Below are 19,787 nucleotides of genomic sequence, written 5' to 3'. Positions count from 1 at the left end.
GGGACATTCGTGTTACTGGACTGTGCTCGATGTTTTGCTTAGGTTGTGTTCTGCCCATACTACAATATAAATGATGTTGTGCGACTGAACCAATATACTTCTTGCTGTAGCGGCTACAAAAAAAAAAAGCCTGTATTTCTGTGTAATTATATTTGAAGTGGAACTCTGTGCACTCTGCTTTTCTGTTTGCATGATTCCGTGTACCTCTCTAGAAGTGCGTGACTTGAGGTCTTTTTTACTGCTAACCGGCCTTTGCAGACTATAGTTCATCATGCTTGGTATCACAAGGATTAATCGCCAACACTTCACGAGATTGCGAACACTCATTTACGAAAAGTCCTTAAAACACAGTTCTCTCCCGACTGACTGGAAAATGGCATCGGTTGCTCAATCTGGCCCGCGCAACGTTATCAATAACTACCGCCCCATTTCACTCACTTCTGTGTGCTGCAAAATCCTTGAACACGTTTATATACCGCCATTGTTAAGCATATAGATAGTAATTCTTTATTGAACTCAAACCAGCACGGATTTAGACATGAACTATCGTGCGTCACACAACTGGTAGAGTTCACACATGTTTTAGCAGCAGCACTGGACGATAACTCTTCGGTTGATTGTATTTTTCTCGACTTTCAGAAGGCGTTCGACACCGTTTCGCGCTACTTATTACTGCAAAAACTGTCCAGCTTTGACATTAATCCCCAAGTTATTGCATGGGTTGCTGAATATTTACGTGAGAGTCGACAATGCGCAGTTGTAAACGGCGAACAGTCTGCAATAACTGATGTTACGTCAGGGGTGCCTCAGGAATCAGTACTGGGACCCCTTCTTTTCTTACTTTATATCAATGAGATTAACGAAAACGTACAATATCATATTAGGCTATTTGCAGATGACTGCATATTATACCGCAAAATTACCTCTGAAACTGACTGATCTGTGATCCAAAACGACTTATGTGCGATACACGCATGGTGTGAGCGATGGGAAATGAAACTGAAGCTTAAGAAAACGGTGTGCATTAGGTTCACCAGAAAAAAAAAAAAGTCCAGGTGAATTCGAATACACAATAAACTGCTCACCGGTAAAAATGGTGTGCGAATACAAATACCTAGGCGTTTACTTTTGCCCCTCTTTATCATGGAGTCGGCATGTGGATTATACCGTAGGTAAAGTTTGTCGGAGTTTGGGATTTTTGCGACGAAATACACGTGCATTTCCACAGCAAACCCGGGAGTTATTATATAAAACATGCGTAAGATCAGTGGAATACGCGTGCTGCGTGTGGGACCCTTCAACAGCATCAAACAAAGAAAGATTAGAAAAAGTTCAGTCCATGGCGGCAAGATATGTGCTTAATATACCCATGTATGACAGACAGTTTAGTTCAACGGAATCTAAGGCGATATTAAAATGGAAGTCTCTGCAGCATGCGAAGAGCGTCATTTCGACTGAAGCTATTACACAGCATATATCATTTTCATACTCGAATTTCCCGTGACGTATACATTAACCGGCCTCACTACACATCAGCACGCAAAGATCACGAACACAATTAAGATAAGAGAATATAAATGCAATATATCGTCCTTCAGCAACTCTTTTTTTTCCAGAACTATCAGTCAGTGGAATCGACTTCCTTCCACAATTGTAGGAATTTTGTCTAATGACGCATTATTTTCTGCAATAAAAATGATTGAATCTTTTGACCACTGAGCCTTAAAAGAAATCATGCGTACGCCTGGTAATCACCATGATCTATACTGTATCCCATTTGTAAACTGTGTTGTTTTCTTTTAGTGCTTCCTTTGCATCTTGTGCTGTACTATATATTTACCACTGCCGCGCTTTGTTGTAATTACTGTTCGCATTGCCATTAACTATTATCACTGTGCTTTCTGTTTATTTTAGATTGTTTTCCCAATGTATACGACATTTTTGATGTAGCTGTGTTCGACGCAGCTGTGTACGTTTGTGTCGGCGTAGAATAATCTACATTTTCATTTGCACCTGCAACTTTCATGCTTGTTCTTCTTCTGTACCCCCCCCCCCCCCCACTGTACGTAATGCCTGTATGGGCGCTATGGGTATTAAATAATAAAATAAAATAATAATTGTGTCTCAAAAATTCTGCATTCACACCTCCATACAGACACGTGCATGCACTCACTTATTAAAAATATAAAACAGCGCTTTTTTAAACACAAGACGAAGGAAAGAAGAGACGTATGTGTCCCTCCATTCCTTCGTCTTGTGTTTAAAAAAGCGCTGCTTTATATTGTTACCATGGAACCTCACCAACTCGCCCAATTTGCGTGTCTTGCTCACTTATTAGTCTGCATACAAGCCTTGGAAATTGAAATGCTTGTTTATATCGTGCAGACATACGTACAAGCATTTGATGCTGTGCTAACACAACGGAATAGGCTGCCCTCTGAGGACGCGCGCAGGACGTTCGCACACTAGCGAACACGGTGTGGCTAGCAGACGACGCAGGGAGCCATAATCAGCTGCTAAAGTTACGTCCACCGTGTGATTCACAATGCGCACTTAAGTTTAATAATTATCTTGCCAGTCTCAGTGGTTGGCTCGTGTCACTGGGACGCTGTCGCTTCGCGGTGCGCCGTCGTCGCTCCACTATTTTGCTCGAGTGGCTGGTGTCACTACAGCAAGAGCACGGAGCGCGACGTGGGCTGGGGCGCCCACCGCTGCCACCAAGGCGATTTCCTTAAACAAAAAATATTACGGCGCCCGCGGAGCACTTAATAAAAAAAGAGAGAGAAGGACAACAGCGAGGTTCGAACCAACGTCCTCGCAGATCCGAGCACGACACGTACTAGCCCGCTGCGCCACTAGAGCCGATCGGTTCGGTGCGTCTAATCTCACGCTGGACGTAACTTTAAGACTTTTATTCTTACGTCCAGACGTAACTGCAACGGCTCCTATAGTTACGTCTAGACGTAACGCTAGACACTCCGTTCTTCCTTTCCATCAAGAACCAATTATTACAGACATTCACAAATCGCATAACACATGGCCTTTATCTCACGCTCGTTATCGTTGCTTATAGATTTGGCAGCGGTCCACTGAACACGGGGACATCGCAGAAACAAAAGCGGCAACGACTTGCACATGAATAACTTTCTACAACACTACACTCTACACAACGCGACCACGTCCCCACGGTTACACCACGGCCAGAGGCGGTTCTCGCGCACACAGTTCACGCTCAAAACAAACACCAGTAGTGCCTTCTCTGCCAACACCCACCACACCACGCAGAAATAAACGGCGGCCTGAACGCTACTCTGCCGCCACCTACTTATACACTTCAAGCCAAGTCAAGCCGGTTTTAGGCGGCTATATGGGTGAACCGAACGCTTTACCCCACCTACCGTCTCCTGCCACCCGCGCGCAGGAGACGCGGCCGCCGACACGTAACATCAAAACAGGCCATAACTAGCCTATTGCTCAAAACCGGGTTAAAATGAACGAACAAGGTCTAAAGTAATATAATTAACAGAAACAACCAAGAACTAATCGCAATAATTAACTTAAAAACGTTTCGTAAACATGCGGCTGGCTCCGGCGCCGCGCAAGAGAGGGCGCCACCGCCTTGCAGAGCGCACGATTTCTCCTTTCACCGTTTCTCTACGGCGCCACATCTGAAGTGGGAAACAATCTGACGGAACTCGCTGCAGACGACACGTATTTCAACTGACGTAACAAGTAGGAAGTCGATAAAGCGCAGCAAAAAGTAGCTCACATGTCGCACACCGAGTTTGCGAATCGTCCTCCGAGCAGTGGGAACTCTACGAGCGGGGATCGCTGGGTGCCCGTGTTACGCACTTCCTCAGATTTCACAGTAGGGGAGCTGCAGTTTCTTAACGATATTTTACTCCTTATCACGTGTATATATGTTGCACTGAGGATACTCGAATACCATTTTTTCGTTTAACTGCGCAATCCCATTGACAACGACAGGGTTCTTGGCCAGCCTGTATGGATGTACACCAGCAGGTACAAATAAGCTGATCCGTGATGTACAGACGGGTCCACTGTTAAAGGGAACACTTGCGTGAAATGCCTTGATTTAGATCCCTTGGAAAAGCATCGTGGCTTAGATTTGCACACGACTACTGGTGGTTGACAGTTCTGACTCCTTTTGACAGACGTGTTGTACACGGGCTAAACTTCCATGTGCATTTGCATTTAGGGGGCCAGCAATATGAAAGGTACTCATTTGAGTGTTCCCTTTAACAGTAGAGCGCACTGTACATGATGGCGTTGCGAGTTTTTCGTTACAAGAAACGCGAAAATTTCGATGGACAGTCGACTTGAACCGACGTCCCTTATACCTGGGACGCGACCCAAACAATCCTGTAAATTAATGTTATTGTGCCCTATAGTGATTTGAGAATTGGAATTCCATGCGCGGGTACCGTGGTTCGAACCTCCCATCGGGGGAAGAATTAATTCTTTAAGGGAAGGCCTTAGGCCAAAGCAAAATTCGTCCGTCCTATCCACGCAAAAACTCTTAGCCCTGGCACAATGCGAGTTTGCCGACCTGTGTGTGTCACAGAAGTAGGGCGAATGCCACTACTGACCACTGGTTCAATAAAAATTGAGGGAACACACGGGTGACAAACACCAATTAAGATTTCTGGACAGACCTAGCGAATAATTGAGGAAGAATTTAATGAACCGTTGGGATTATCTTGGTGATGAACACCGCGCGTTTTCGCTGGCTCACCATTGGGCGGTGATTTTTTTTTTCTCTACCGCGATACTTATGATACGTGTTTCCCGTAGTGGGTCGAGCCATCTCACCTAGGATCAACGAACCGACAACGAACCAGAAGAAGAAGTAAAAGAAAGCCGCCACGGTCAGTGTCGAGCTGCGCAGCTTGTGCGTGGAAGCGTTCTCGTGAGCGTCTGATTGCGTTTTGCAGGCATTCCGCAGTTCGAACTACAACGAAACGCTGTCGAGACGATGAAGGTTCTATTGTGTCAAGCCTGCATCTTCACGGCGCTCCTGGCTCTCCCGTGCACTGCAGGTAAAATAGTGCAGCATGAACATTCCGTAATGTTTTCAGCGAATGTGCGAGAATGCACAGCCGTAGAAGAGCCAGAGCTGCGAAGCACTTGCATACGATTATTCCTTAATTTATGGGAAAATACGGGATTTCATTCAATGAAATAAAAGCTTTGTAACGTGCCTCAGGCAGGCTGGCCTCCACGTAAAACTATAGACGAAACAGAACAGTATCGTAAGGAACAGTGGGAGGCTTTCCTGGCAACCCCAAACCTGGCCGATCAGCCTAAACTTGTGACCATAGACGTGAGCAGTGTTCTCCATTAGGGGGGCGCACAAATGCACAGTAGCCTCCCCTCCCCTCCCTTTTGGTCGAGTCCGATAGGGAACAAGCTTTGCAGTGAATACATCAATGGAAATGAAGCGATGACTTCCTTCTCACAACGGCCTGCCTTTGGTCCCTGGCTTTCCGGTGGTAAAGATGGGAAGTAAACACTTCTTGGAATGCAACATTGGAGGTCCTCGGCCGCCACTGTCATGAAAAACCTGCACGGCCATAACCCTGCACATTAAACAATGACGGAACAAGTTCGACTGAACAAAGGTATGAGGCTGCCTTGCCCCCCCCCCCCCTTTTTTTTTTTGCGTACGTCTGTTCTTGCGACCTGCGATTGCCAACATCTTTCATGGCTGCAGGAAGAAAAAAGAAATTCTTTCACGCTAATCTTTTAAATAAATGTTCGCTGTCTTGGTCGATTGATGGGCTCGCCTTTCCCAAAGGTACCTTGTAATCCTTGGCGTGTTTTAAACAGGCTAGTCGTTGCCGCGTGGGTAACTCGTACACCCATTGAAACGCCGACCAGCTTGCCCCAAGCACTGTATAACGATTTTTGTACAATCTTCGTTGCTCAGACTGTTGCCATCTCGCTTACTTCCATATTTCCCGTGGGAACACGTATTTTGTTCCACCGCAGCAACAACTTTTAAGGAACAGCTTTATTGTATCCGATATCGAGCTACGACGACAAAGATGGCGTTGTGCCGCTGATGATGGTATATACAGATGAGGAAAGCGAAAGTCACGTGTTGCGCTCACAATGTGTTTATTGTATGAGGTTATGCTATATAGAACTTGTGCGAGACATTTTTTTTTCCTCAGAAAAACAGTTGTTGGCTGTACTGAAGAAACTTCTCATGCCGTGAAAACACAATTACTGGGTTTATCTAAGTTTGAGATATGTACTAAAGAAGGTATCTCAGTTCCGTCACTTAATTATGAGCGCGACTTGAATCCAATTGATTGACGTAACCGATGAATTGGTTTATTAAGGCCCACACTACCGGCACTATGTGTGGCAATGGCCAACTTATAAATCTCGCTTTAGGATCGGCTGGGTTCGTGTGGTTGAGTAAATTGGCAGCATCGACATTTATTCGTGAGTAAAAAAAAGAGTTGTAGGTTCTGTGATGTGGCCGGGCACTCTGACACGAAGTATTGATTGACACGCGGAATTCATTCGCCTATTCTTGTGCTCGCAGGATTTCCGTGTAACGGCGAACGCTATCCAGAACTGAAGAGGCGGTGCTTGCAAAGCCTTCAACGAAAGGTCAAGGCAGTACTGGGCGACCTCAGGGAAAACTGCAAGTAAGGTGTCATTGAATTATGATGATGGTAAAAGATGTCGGTGATAGGGTGACCAGCCGTCCCGCGCTGTTCCAGACGTTACCAGTTATCTTACCACCGGTTGGCAGTGGCAGTAAGACAATCGGTAAGGTGTGGAAACTAAGCCACAGCTGTTCTGTGGGTGATAATGTTTGGAGTTGCCGAATTTTTATCCAGATCCAGGGTTGAAAGTTGGGCTAGTTGGTGATTGGTCATCATGCCGTATGGTGAAGTAACGCGCTTTTGACGATGACTAAGGATACAAGAAAGACGCGACACTTGCTGCACTCGCAACTACATTTTCAGTTTCAAGTGTAGCGAGTGTCGTGTCTTTCTTGTCTCCTAGCTTTGTCCTCGTCAAAAGTGCGCTACCTCACCAGACGGTTTTATCTAGATATTAACAAGTTTGTTTTGTGCCGGCGCATACTACAAGGATGTATAAAGTAGTGCGGCTTACATCTTGTATGAATTACTATGTAGCCCTATTCCAGAGGTACTGATTAGTGCATGAGCTAGTTTCTTCCCAGAAGTTAATAGTCAATTTCGCATCGTGCTTTGTTTTGCTCATAATTGGAGCTAGAGAAGAGATAATAATAATAATACCTGGGGTTTAACGTCCTAAAACCACGATATGATTATGAGAGACGCCGTAGTGGAGGGCTCCGGAAATTTCGACCACCTGGGGTTCTTTAACGTGCACCTAAATCTAAGTACACGGGCCTCAAACATTTTCGCCTCCATCGAAAATGCAGCCGCCGCGGCCGGGATCCGATCCCGCGACCTTCGGGTCAGCAGTCGAGCGCCATAACCACTAGACCACCTTGGCGGGGAAGCTAGAGAAGAGAGAATGGATTTAATGCAATATATAGTCCGGAGCTTCTGTTTGAATATTTTCACTGCCCACCAGATCTGCGCTGCCTACCACACTAAGGATGTGCTGACCAAGGCGCTGGAGGTGATGATGTGGGATCGGGGAGCGAGGCAGTCATCAGGAGATGTGGCAGATGGCGCGGGGTGAATTGTGCGAGGTGTACCGGTAACGTAGAGAATCGTATGACGTGATTGACGTCACGCGAAAGTCAAAACCGTAGGTCATGTTGGGCTGGGGCAGTGTTAGTTGGAAAGCGTCGGTGGACACCCTGGGTCCTGAAGACCCATAGTGTGAGAAGTGTGCTGGTGCGAAGTGTACTGGCAATGCGGAGGACCGTATGACGCAGACGCTGTTGACATCGCGGGAGAGTCAAATTCGAGGCCCTGTTGGCCTGGGATAGCGTTAGTTGGAAAGCATGGATGGACACCCTGAGTTCCGCAGACATGTGTTAATAAATAAAATAATGTCGACTGCGGTTAGGGCGATCACCATCGAAAAAGCAAGTCACTTAGGTCCCATAATGCGATCGAATTTTTCTGCGCAGTTTTCTTTCGTTTTTTTTTAACCTTAGGCTCTCACGTCACTTTTGTGAGCGATGCACCACGATACACCTTTTTTTTCTTACCCGCAGGGACTTCGCCGACTTCGCGACCTGCCTGAGAGACAGCTGGGTGACCTCACACTGTGGTGACGTGGCGGGGGCAGCTCGTCACAACGATTCACTGCTGCTGAGAATGGAGAAAGCGTACTTTCCCGATTGCCTCAGTGAGTGATGATCTTGCTACCTTTGCAGGTTTTCACATTCGGGAACATATAATTTGATTGGCCATACGTGTTGGCATACTCTTAGTGACCGTTGGTCACTATGGTCACTAGGAGTAACAGACTGGCTTCCAAGAGAAGGCAAGCGTGTCAGGGAGAGGCAGAAAGTTGGGTGGGCAGATGAGATTCAGAAGTTTGCGGGGATAACGTGGCCGTGTTAATGAAAGAAACATGGGCGAGTCTTTCGCCCTGCAGTGGGAGCAGTCGGGCTTATGATGCTGACGAATTTCCAGTGGACAGGCTTTAAGGGACGGTGAAATGCTGCGCAGTTACGGTTCTTCATAATCACGCGAAATGCAGCTGCACTTCAATGAATGAAGGGCAACACTGGTTCTTTCAAGGAAACAGCGACTTTGTTGTTCGTTTTTATTTTTTAAAAATTCCGTGTTTTAAACGCCTTCGAGGGACACTACTTTATGATCCTTTGAAAGGGCGAAGCTTTTAAACGCTGCAGTGGTTTGGTTTTTCGGCGGTACGCTATGTTTTATTGTGCTTAGGAAAGTATCTCTACATATCTCGAATGTTTCTTACTAAGCCCCGCCACGGTGGTCTAGTGGTTATGGCGCTCGACTGCTGACCCGAAGTTCGCGGGATGGAATCCCGGCAGCGGCGGCTGCATTTTCGATGGAGGCGAAAATGTTTGAGGCCCGTCCGGAACCCTCTACTACAGCGTTGCTCATAATCATATCGGGGTTTTGGGACGTTAAACCCCAGATATTATTATTATTATTATTATTATTATTATTATTATTATTATTATTATTATTATTATTATTATTATTATTATTATTATTATTATTATTATTATTATTATTATTATTATTAATGTTTCTTACTAAAGTAACTGGCGACTTGATATATACACAAATGTAGATCTCTTGATGTGCCTTCTGTTGCCGCCAGTGCAGGCACAATCGTTTTGCGAGGTTTCGTGTCAGAGCATAAAGTATATGGAGGCTATCGTCAGATTATAACCTGCAGCGGCTGCCCCATCATTCGTCTTTTTTAAAAGAAAAAGTCCAGCCAGATCTTTGTATTTAGTGAGTCATTGTTCATTACAACAGTACACATATCTATGCCATAACGCAGGCTCTAATTTAGGCAGTCCCTCACCCAACTCTGTTTGTGTGTAGGGAGGCGAGCGTACACTCGCACCCCCCCTCACCCACCCACCCATCCATAATTGCCGCTTCCGTAACTGTTGGAACAAGGTACGCGGGCATGACCTTCGAGATCACGCGTGCACGTCTGCAATCTCGGAGGTCATGTTAATGTCCATATGATACATATGCCTAGTGGTGAGAGCCTTCATTCCCGGTGTCTTCATTGCAGACGGCACCGGTAGGATCGAAAAGGAGTGCCATCCGGGCAAAGCGCTCCAGAAGTTCATGAGCTGCGGAAGCCGGTTCTACGACAGCGCGGTGCGCGTCTTCCAGAACCATGCCACCGTGTCGCTCACCTCGATCTGCCCGTGAGTTAATACACCATTGCGCCTCAGCACAATCGTCGCTATGTTGTTAAGTACCCTCGAGTGACACCATGGCACGCTTGGTGTCGAGTGACACCTTGAGTATATGACCGCTCTTTAGTACAAGTTCTTGTATGGTCGTCTCCTATGGCCTCCAGGACACTATGTATACCATCTAGTGCACGGGCGGCGTCGTTTTCTTTTTCGCTAAATTGAACTGGTAGCTTACATGACATAAAATTTAAAAAAAAAACGGGCTTTTGTTTCATGACATTTACTTCGAAAGAACGTTCAGGATTGATATCCCTTATGACCGAGATATTCGTTCGTTTTCCATTCCATGGGATTCTCAAGACTTCATGCTAGCACCTTATATCTCCGAATAATTTAGCTGTTTCTTACATATTTCCACGAAATCTATGAATGACACCCATACATTACCATGGGAAAGACCAGGGCGTTAACCAGTCAAGCTTAAGTTTTGAGGATAGCATTTTTTGTCTTTCATGTTCTTTGAACAGTTCATCCATTGATCTCTTTCTCAGTACTATATTCGTCGTCGTACTTCTTTTGTAGAGCTACCGTCAACGTATATATTGGATTCTGGAAAAAACGTAGTGCACTACACCATTTGCTATGTCGTTTTTTTTTTACCCCAATGTTTTCTTCTTCACTAGCTGTCATTCCTGTAGTCTTTCTTGTGTCTAGCCACGGTGTGTCGCTGCAAACCGTGTCAATTCTTTCTTGCATTGACTATGTTAGAGCAACATTCATCGTTAGCTGGAATATATATCTGCTGTTTCTTTGCATAGTTGTGAGATCATCTGTTAAAGTTGCAGAGGACCCCTAAGCAAATTATGATGAGATGAGAACGCGAAAGCGTTTGCATCTTTGTGGACAAGGGCGCGCTCCCTTTGTAGATGTTACGTTGGTGTGGCCACGCGTTGCAGACATCGGCTCGCTTAAAGGCCTGACCTCGCGAAAACGCAGCTGCCACGCGCAGACACGCGTTGCAGCGTGTCAGCGCGTGACCTTTTGACGCGGGTCCCTCTCCCTATGGAGAGAGAGGGCGCGAAGCTTCGCGTAGCCCCGCGTCCTTTCTCCCCATAGGGAGAGGGCGCGGCGCCGCGTCAAAAGCTCACGCGTTGACACGCTGCAACGCGTACGTGTGGTCAGGTCTTCACGCAGTGCGCCGACAATTCCTGCGCGCTTTCCTTCTCTTCGAGTAGGGGAAACCCATTCTGCTGCGGGGATTCCCCTCTCCTACGCCGCAGCGGCTGTTGTGCCAGCGTCAGTTCCGGTGGGAGAGGTCACGTGCTTTTCTGGCACGGCTTTTGCGGACGCCTTTTGCTGACGCCAGCTGGGTGCACGCTCTCGCCAACTAGGGGGGGGGGGGGGGGGGGGGATCGGAGATCTCTGTTCGTTCCGCGTTCGTTCTGGCGGTGTTACGTCACAAAAGTGGGCGGTGCGCAGCTCTCTTCCGCCGAGAGGAAGAGGACAGCCAATCGTCAAGCGGTGAGCGGCGAGCTTTCCGGAAGTAGACGCGCATCGTTTGTCCTCGGCAAGGGGACCGTATATTTCAAAACGAATTGTTTCTCGCCATCTAATAAATACAGTTGTTATACGAAAAGATATTGTTTTTCTTTTCAAGCTCAAACAGTTTCTGAAACAGCAATAGGTTTGAGCGCTGATATTTATTGGTGTTAGTTTTTGTAACGTGCTCGCTACGTGAAGCCGCGCACGCGAAAAAAAAAAAAAAAGAGAAAAGTAGCGGTTGGCGCAGTTTTTCAAGATGTCGTCCCACCGGAATGTCTGGCATGGCTCCCGGGTGTCGAATCGTCAAAAGGAGCTTCTGCTGGCTTTTATAAAAGAGCACCCACAGATACCTACGCCGTCGTGCCCACTGGGGCCGTCGTTCACGAGTGAGGACCGGGACGACACGGGGCAGTAGCTGGTAGCGCTTTTGAACTAAGAAGTCCCTGCGCGTAAGACCACAGCCCAGTGGCAGGCCCGTTCATTTTGTTCGCACTGTTCGTTTCGAGAACAGAAAGCGACGCCGCACTCGCTCATGTATTCAAACGCATCTCGCACCTCCAACCGCTAGAGAAGCACACGTCGCATAGCGCCGTTTCTCAAAATCAGCTGTTGCGGCAGCCGCAAGCGCCGCATCATGCCGTGCGAAGCCGTTTGTTCGCTCGACAGAACGCGTGCGAACGGTCTCGCGCTCCGTTCGTTTGTAGCAGACGACATGCTCGTTATGACGCGGTATGACGTCACCAAAAAATAAAAGATCAAGCAAAAAGGAAAATAGCTACGCCCCTCAGAGACGTGGTTTTTTCCGGCTTCGGCCAATCGCGTACGCCGCCAGAATGGGTACAGTACGAACGGCGCAGAACAGAGATCTTCGATCTCCCCACTCGTTATGCCGCGATATGACGTCACCAAAAAAGGAAAGATCAAGCAAAAAAAAAAGAAATGACGACACCCCCCCCGGCTTTGAGTGGCATCTCCCGCTTCAGCCAATCAGCGCGCTTGTTCTTCCCCAGGAGAACGAACAAGCGGAACGAACAGATCTCCGATCGCCGCCTAGCTAGAGTTACTGTATATGCTACCTTTAGGTAGCAGAGTTGCGCATAGGTCCGTCTAGCAACCACAGCTATGCGGTGAAGTCACACTCAGTGTTGCTGGCGACATTCCTACTGTGCTGCCGATTAATATGTCTGGCGTGTCGAAGACCGGCGATAAACATCGGCTGCCGATGACTAGTGTTATTCAGTTCGCTGCAGCGACGGCGTCGAGAAATATAAAAACTGAACCGAGCGTCAGCTTCTCCGCAATGCATGGTTGCTCGCGGCGTCTGGAAGACAGATGCGCAAACTCTGCTACCTAAAGGGAGCATATACAGTAACTCTATCGCCAACCAAGCCAAGAAACGCTCTCGCGTTAAAAAAACGCGACAGCCTGCTATGACAACGCATGCGATGTGATTATTTCGATGATGGCTGTATCTCTGCGCAGGTATACCTTTTTTTTTCTGCGCTGAACCTGCATTCCGTATGTATTACATACCCCGCAATGTAGTTATATCAGCGCTTGTTCTTTTTCCCCTCACCTTCCCGTCTCAAGCGCCGTTCCAGTCCTAAGAAAGTCTCCCTCGTGACCGCACAAGCTGTTAACCTCAAAATATAGATGGCGCAAGTAGGAGAAAATAGCCTATAAAAATAAATTTCTAGGTAGTCTGCCATTTTTTCATTCTTTTCCGCTAAACAAAAAATAACTTTTGTTTATAATAGCACTTGAACACTAGCGAACAAACATTCCGTGACTTTGTTCGCTTGCGCCGCCACCAAGCGGAGCCAGATGCCAGATCAGCTATCGAAGAAGGACCGTTCGGACGTGCGAGCGTCGGCGGCCTCTCTTTTTTTAGATGCGAAGTATCTGTTGCTCGGGGGTATGTAAGGCGGCGTGGTAATCCGCACGCAGCGTTGTGGTCCGCACTCACACTACGCATGCGCGACTCTCCTCCTTCCCTCTCTCCATCAGCTGCGCGTTGCTCTCTCCACTTCTCTACCAGCACCTGCTTGCGCTTCTCCTGCGTTCTCGCTTCTGCTCTCACGGCACATACGCTACTCTCCTCATCTAGTCTCCTTTCCTTCAAATAGTAGAGCGCTGCGCGCGTTCAGTCCAGCGCTTGCCTCGGTTGGCTCCTCTGAAATGCGGGCTCGACATGCCGAAATTCTCTCCTGCGCAGCGCCGCGATGAGGGCCAGCGCATGCGCGTCCCCTCCCCCTCTCTCTCCTCTCCTACGCTGCCTCTCTCTCGCGCGCCTGTCGACGTTCCCCGCCCGCCCTGTGAGAATTAACGGCCAGGCTAGAGGGAAGACACGACACGCGTAGTGTTCCTCTTCGCGTTCCACGACGCGAGGTCGGTAGCATGCCCAGCGAACGCCAACAGAACGCGATCGTGCAAGTGCTCGGGCTTCGCATCGCCTCATGGTCCCCTTTAGCGGGAGATGGTGTAATGTTTTTCTTGTTCGCTCACTGAAAGTGTGGTTTTGAGTAGGTTTAAGTGCCACAGCGGCGTTCTTCGTCGCGGCACTGCGTTATCACCGGCTGCCGTGACACCTATAGGTGAGAACCCCCACTTTTTTAGTTTGCTTGCATTAAAGGGACCGACAACAGGGCAAAACGTGCGATTAGATCCTGATAGAAATGAAAAGACCGTGAAATATAGTGATAGATTCCAGCATCCTTCTCGCGTTGTGAGTAGAATTTATAATTATAAATTGTGCTTAAAGGTAACAAAAACCGGTATGTCGCGCAGCCTAGCCGAAGAGCCTTGAAGCTGGATTACGAAGTCGGTCACTTTTCTGTATGTAGTCTGATGCTGTCATGCGCGCCATAATTGGTCCTCAAAGTTAGAGTATGTGTATTATTATCTATCCCCACTGTTCTGTGCTGCCTACGAGGTAAAAGGAATTGCACGGTGAGAAGCGGCGCAGCCTTCGCGGCCGCCAGTGGTCCATGTCGAGTCGTGGCGCATGCGCTCGGAGTGCACGCATGCGCACGAACCGCTCTCGCGCTCACTGTTTGCAGCATGTGTTGTCAAGTGTGTTTAAGACTTCATATTCGCCGCACATAGAAAAATTCTGATTAAAAATGTTTCACGGCGTTTTCCACGTTACCATTCCGTGACTCTAACCAGTTAGCTTTTCGTTGCGCTAAAGAAAATAGGTGCCCTACAAATTGGTTGTCAGTCTCTTTAAGGTCCATCCTTGTGCTGCATAGACCTGCGTAGACCTATCGGTGTGCTTGCATCGGTGTGCTGCGTAGACCTGGAGACCGAAAGTGCAAGTGGTTAAGACTTGTTGCCGGGCGAGTTGGTGGACGTCGAAGGATAGATGTTAGCGCAAACAAAGAAAACAAAGACTCGAGAAAAAAAAAAGAGTGTAGGAAGCAGAAGGGTCAGGCCTTTCTGCTTCCTACTCTTTCTTTTCTTTGTTTGCGCTAGCTTCCATTCCTTCTTTGAAGGTGGTTAAAAGGGTTCGTGACGCTTTTCATGGCTCCCGGCAGCATCGTGTAACTTCCTTTTAAACTCACGTTATTGTCGGTTGGCGGCACTATGGCGCCAGTGAACAAACAAGCGTGTGCAGCACGTGACGAGCATTTGTCACCCGGTAACCCGGTCGTCGCTCGCTTTTTCAAGAGCGCCTGGCCAAAGCTAACAATGGTAGAAGTACGAAAACAAGTATTCTGTGCCTCGAGAAGGTACGCTTCTGCATGATGGCAATCGAGCTTTTCACATGCGCATTTGTTTAGAGCACGTGTGGAAAGTTTTCATCTACTAGATCCTCCCGAGAGTCGCGTTATACGTGTCGTTTCATGGCGGGTTGTCCGTGCGCGCATACAATACGGTTGGGTGCTGTAGAAATGCTTGAAAAATCGGGTAAATCGTATTCCGCGTGATGCACCAGGGCTCAAAACGCGATGTTCATAAAAGGCTAATGCGCTTGTTTGTAAATCCGCGCCCGTTTATCACTTCGCATCTTCCCAGATCTTTCCTGTACGATTCAAGTATCAAAATGACACATGCTTGTGATTTACATGTTTTAGCTGGCACCCTCCGAGGAGGTTCTGCGGCAACAGAACGTTGTTTGTAGTGTGTGGGTTTGTTCTTGCATTTCTTACAATGAAAAATATTTACTCAGACTCTCAAGGCCTCTTTCGCTTATTTTCGGGAATTACACGTCGCAAACGGGGCAACTTCCATGATGCCTTTAAATAGCTCTTGTAATTTTGTGTATTTTCACGGTTAAAAGAAAAAAAAGTGTCTTTACCTACCCTTACAAAAATGTATGTAAACAATCTATAGACTCTCTAAAATGGATTTAGAAAGTCTATAGACTGTTTAAATACACTTTTGTAAGGGTAAGCTTAGGAGAAATCAAGCCCAGAGAACACGCGGTCGCACAGTAGTACCGCAGCGCGGCGTAGCACCAACCTTCGTTCAAACTACATGCGCGAACAATCGAAACCGGAGGTTGTCAATATCTTACCCAGCGGCTCATTCTACGAGATGGTCTAGAGAGAAGCCCGGCTGGGCTACACCAGTAGATTCGTTTGTACGCCCTACGGCAGGGCCTCCTGTTCATCTGTTTACTTTTATCTGTGGACAGGTGCACATATGCCGCAGACCAATACATAACGGCAAGCTTGAAAAAGAAATCGTGAAATACATTTGAACGTTGCGCAAGAGTTTCTGTTCATCTTGTAATGCGCTGCCAGTTATGGCAAGGAGCGTAGATAACAAGACAACACAGGGTGATGTGCAAACCTTGCAGGGCCGTAGCCGGAATTTTTTTCGGGGGGGGGGGGGTTTCAACGATACTTTATGTATGTTCGTGCGTGCGTTTCTATGTGCGCGTGTATATATACGCAAGCAAAACTGAAAAATTGGGGGGGGGGGGGAGTGGAGGGTGAACCCCCCCCCCAACCCCCCTGTTTACGCCCCTGAAACCCTGTGTTGACCGTGTACCTTGTGTTGTCTTTCGTTTTCTTCAGTCCTTGTCATACCTGGCAGTGTATTATACAAGATCAAGTCATTCCAACTAGCCACCGTTGCAGCCTTATTGTCCTGTTCATGGCTGGTTTGGAGCATGTGCATAGAGGGCACGTACTTTGAAACGCACCTAAGTAACATCTGCAATGTCTCTGTGGGCAATTCCTATAATTGTCGCTGAACGAACTTGTTGTATGAACGAACTTGTTTGCTGCACTATCTATCTCCTCTCTCCCTATACAGCGAAGTGGACACGTATGACCAGTGTGCTCGCGAGACTCAGCAGGAGGCGCGCTGCTCGTCGGGTTACGAGATGGCGCCCCACATCAAGTTCATCGCCGATGGCGTCACTCAGAGGTACCACCTCCTCTGCGACGCCCTGAAGAAAGCTGGTAAGCTCTTCGGCTCTTGAACTGCTTCATCTTAGGGCAACAACTACTGTTCCTACAGATGGATCTTACAGATGCATGAACACAGTTCAGAGATGGGGGGGGGGGGGGCATTTAGTCAGAGCGAGCAATATGTGCTTAAAGGAATAACGCCATCTGCAGCTCCCATGGCTGGTTTTCCGCTCTTGTGACCTAATCGAGCTGCTATCGTATCTCGTCTTGGAACGGCTGCCAGCTTGACTTCCACACTTATTCTGGACGCTTTGAAACAGACTGCAATCTCTCCATTGGTTCTAAAGCGCATATATCACACGCGAATCCCAACTTTGCGAAAGGGCAGCGTTAACGCGCCACAAGCGCTTCGTGCGTTCTTAGAGCGGACAACTGAACAACCGTTTCAGCCTTTCAGAAGAGCACGACTGCGTGCAACCGTCAGAGGTTCATCAATGACATGTTCCTGTGTGGCTTCCACTTCGCCAACATCATGGACATAGCCCGGAAGGATTCCAGCATCAATCCGTGCTCGTGAGTGTGCCCTGGATCACTCATAGTAAACTATAGTCGAACTACATGTGCACTGATAGATTGTACAGTTATCTTTAACGGAAGGAAAATGGCGCAAACGAGACGAACACAAGAAGTGACATGGACGAACGCCGCGGTCGTCCGTGTTACTTCTTGTGTTCGTCTCGTGTGCGCCTTTTTCCTTCCGTTAAACATGCACCGACTAGCCCAACAAAAAGTTCCACTTGTACTGATATCGATCCGCTGCTCGAGTCGTACCGGAACATTTTCCTCATTATCGCTTGCAATGATGCTGTTGAGACTCGGCGTTGCGCACTTGCACAGAAATAGGTGACTTGGCGATCCAGTTAACTCGCGCAGTGTCTTGGCCGCGAAGAATTACCACGTGTTGATTATAGGAGCAGGAAGCTACACGCGGCAAATCTTAGCTCGCACGTCTATCCGATGACTGATAACCTTGTACAGCGTATACCTGTATACCTCTCGTTGGTAGGGAAATTTCGTGGCGTCAGCAACAAAATTCCTATAGCGCCTATGTACCGCAGAAATTGGGCAAATCCCGCTACTCACTGGACGCTGGCGTGCTCCTCTGCTAGCAGATGCGCGCGCTCCTTGCGTTTTCTCCTCCGACGCACAACTGCCTATAGAGTTTCCTACAATACTTACTAGAGGGAACTCTGGCGCTAGTGTCTATGGGAGCTGCAACGCACGGCGCTTCAGCCAGCATGGGAATGATGGGTAGTACACGGATTTGTCTAAACTTCGTTCTTTCGGCTCTGTTTGGCTCCGCGTCGCCTGCATCCGCTTTGTCGCAAGACGAAGTTCAGCAAAAGTCAGCAGTTCCACTTCACTTTAACCTTTTTTAGGCTCACCAATTCAAATCTGATGGTCATGAAGTTCACAACGATCCATTCTTTTATCCGAAAGAAAACCAAAACATAGCAATAAACAAAAGCCACAAGTGCGTTCGAAGCACGCAAGTATACGAAGACTAGGCAAATCCGTGTACTACTCATCATTCCCATGGTGGCTGAACGATCGCAGCGCCAGAGTCCCCTCTAGTTAATTTTAGGAAACTCTATGACAACTGCAGCGCCGCAAGTGAATTTCGACCTCTGGGTGGTTTAGGGGCCTTTTAACATATGGAGGCAAACGGCATATCGTTCTTTGCAATCAGGCATACAGCGTAGAGCTCAGTATTCGTTTCAATAATGAAAACCGCAAAACAAGCATCAAAACCGCATGATGGATGATAAGGCGCCTTTGAGCCATGGGAACACCCTCCCACGCGTGTCCGGTAAAGATGACGTTTCAGCTGCCTTGCACTTCACACAAGGGCTTCGAATGACGTTAAATTGCCCTTCCTTCTCTCCGCGTGTGTTTGCCTCTTTCATGTATAAAAGGGAGACCCGTCTAGCAACTCATTCAGTTCACTCTAAGACTGTCATGGGTAGACCACTGGATTTAAAGGCACTAGAACAGCGTCAATACAATACTCGACGAAAGGAACAAATTCGTCTGGCTGAAAATGGACGTGGAGCCCACCACCGTCTACCACAGCGACCACAAAGCGATTATCACTACCATTACTTTAAATTAATACTAAAACATACCCCCCCCCCCCAATCAGCCTGTACGTGTGGCGTTTGATACAGCTTCGCTGGACATTCACGTTCGCTGCAGGTGGGATGTAGGCCAATTTTTTTTTTTCTGGTTTAGTTCATACGCTGGTACGTTCCGAGAATGTCGGTTCGGAACTTCGGATTCAGTTCCGGTCACAATTACTGTTCGTGTACGATTAAAGTGCCTGCAACTTTGTTCACGAGCGCAGTCCTCTGTGCAACAGCAGTAATGCACTAGAATCACTTCGATGAGTCTCTCTAGTCTCTCCATGTGGACTGCAAAAACATACTGTCGCTTATACTTTGAACTCCTTTGTTCCGAACCGATAACCGATATTATTTAAGGTGAAAGCCTTATATTCCTTCTAAAACGGTAAAAGTGACCGTCGGCGTTGTCGTCATCAGCACAAATGGCACCAAAAATCTTCACCATATAGGCTTTATTGTTCCCCTGAGACGACTCAAGGGTGAGAGCCATCCGATGCGGTCATCATCGTCATCATCATCGATGATGATTTGTTTCTGGAAGTCGCCGTCGGGAACGGCCCCAGTAAATCCATCCCGATTTGCTGGAACGGCCGGCGAGGTGGCTCGATGGGCTGCAGAAGTACGGCTGGCCTAGTCGGCGGTGTCTTCCGTCACTGACAATCTCTGCAAGTCCTTACGTAATGGGTGACGTCGGCAGTGAGGCGAGGCCAGTTGTACTTTTCTTGTATCCTCGTGAGCGTGCGGGAAAATCTAAGGTGTCTAGCCGTCGGGTCGTCATGTAGAGCTTCCAGAACCTCTGGACGCAATGCTGAATGTATAACGAGCAGGTAGTTGTCTCGGAAG

The 19,787-nt window shown here is 47.7% G+C and overlaps 1 protein-coding gene across 3 annotated transcripts in view; it reads left to right on the top strand.

Moving 5' to 3' along the window:
- Positions 1 to 19,787, top strand: part of LOC119372181 (uncharacterized) — a 132,539-nt gene that overhangs the window by 9,661 nt on the left and 103,091 nt on the right. For 2 of the 3 annotated variants that reach the window (XM_049419567.1, XM_037642640.2), the window contains exons 1-4: positions 8,206 to 8,337; positions 9,727 to 9,865; positions 16,664 to 16,812; positions 17,211 to 17,334. In XM_049419567.1, coding sequence (XP_049275524.1) covers positions 8,307 to 8,337; positions 9,727 to 9,865; positions 16,664 to 16,812; positions 17,211 to 17,334 — 443 coding nt within the window. In that variant the 5' untranslated portion in view covers positions 8,206 to 8,306. Of the gene's footprint in view, positions 1 to 8,205; positions 8,338 to 9,726; positions 9,866 to 16,663; positions 16,813 to 17,210; positions 17,335 to 19,787 lie in introns of those variants that run through there. The other variant, XM_049419566.1, reaches the window with a different exon arrangement.

The sequence above is a fragment of the Rhipicephalus sanguineus genome, chromosome 10, assembly GCF_013339695.2.
Source record: "Rhipicephalus sanguineus isolate Rsan-2018 chromosome 10, BIME_Rsan_1.4, whole genome shotgun sequence".
NCBI lineage: Eukaryota > Metazoa > Arthropoda > Arachnida > Ixodida > Ixodidae > Rhipicephalus > Rhipicephalus sanguineus.
Note: the sequence above shows the minus strand (reverse complement) of the source record. Positions and strands in the feature narration are given on the sequence as shown.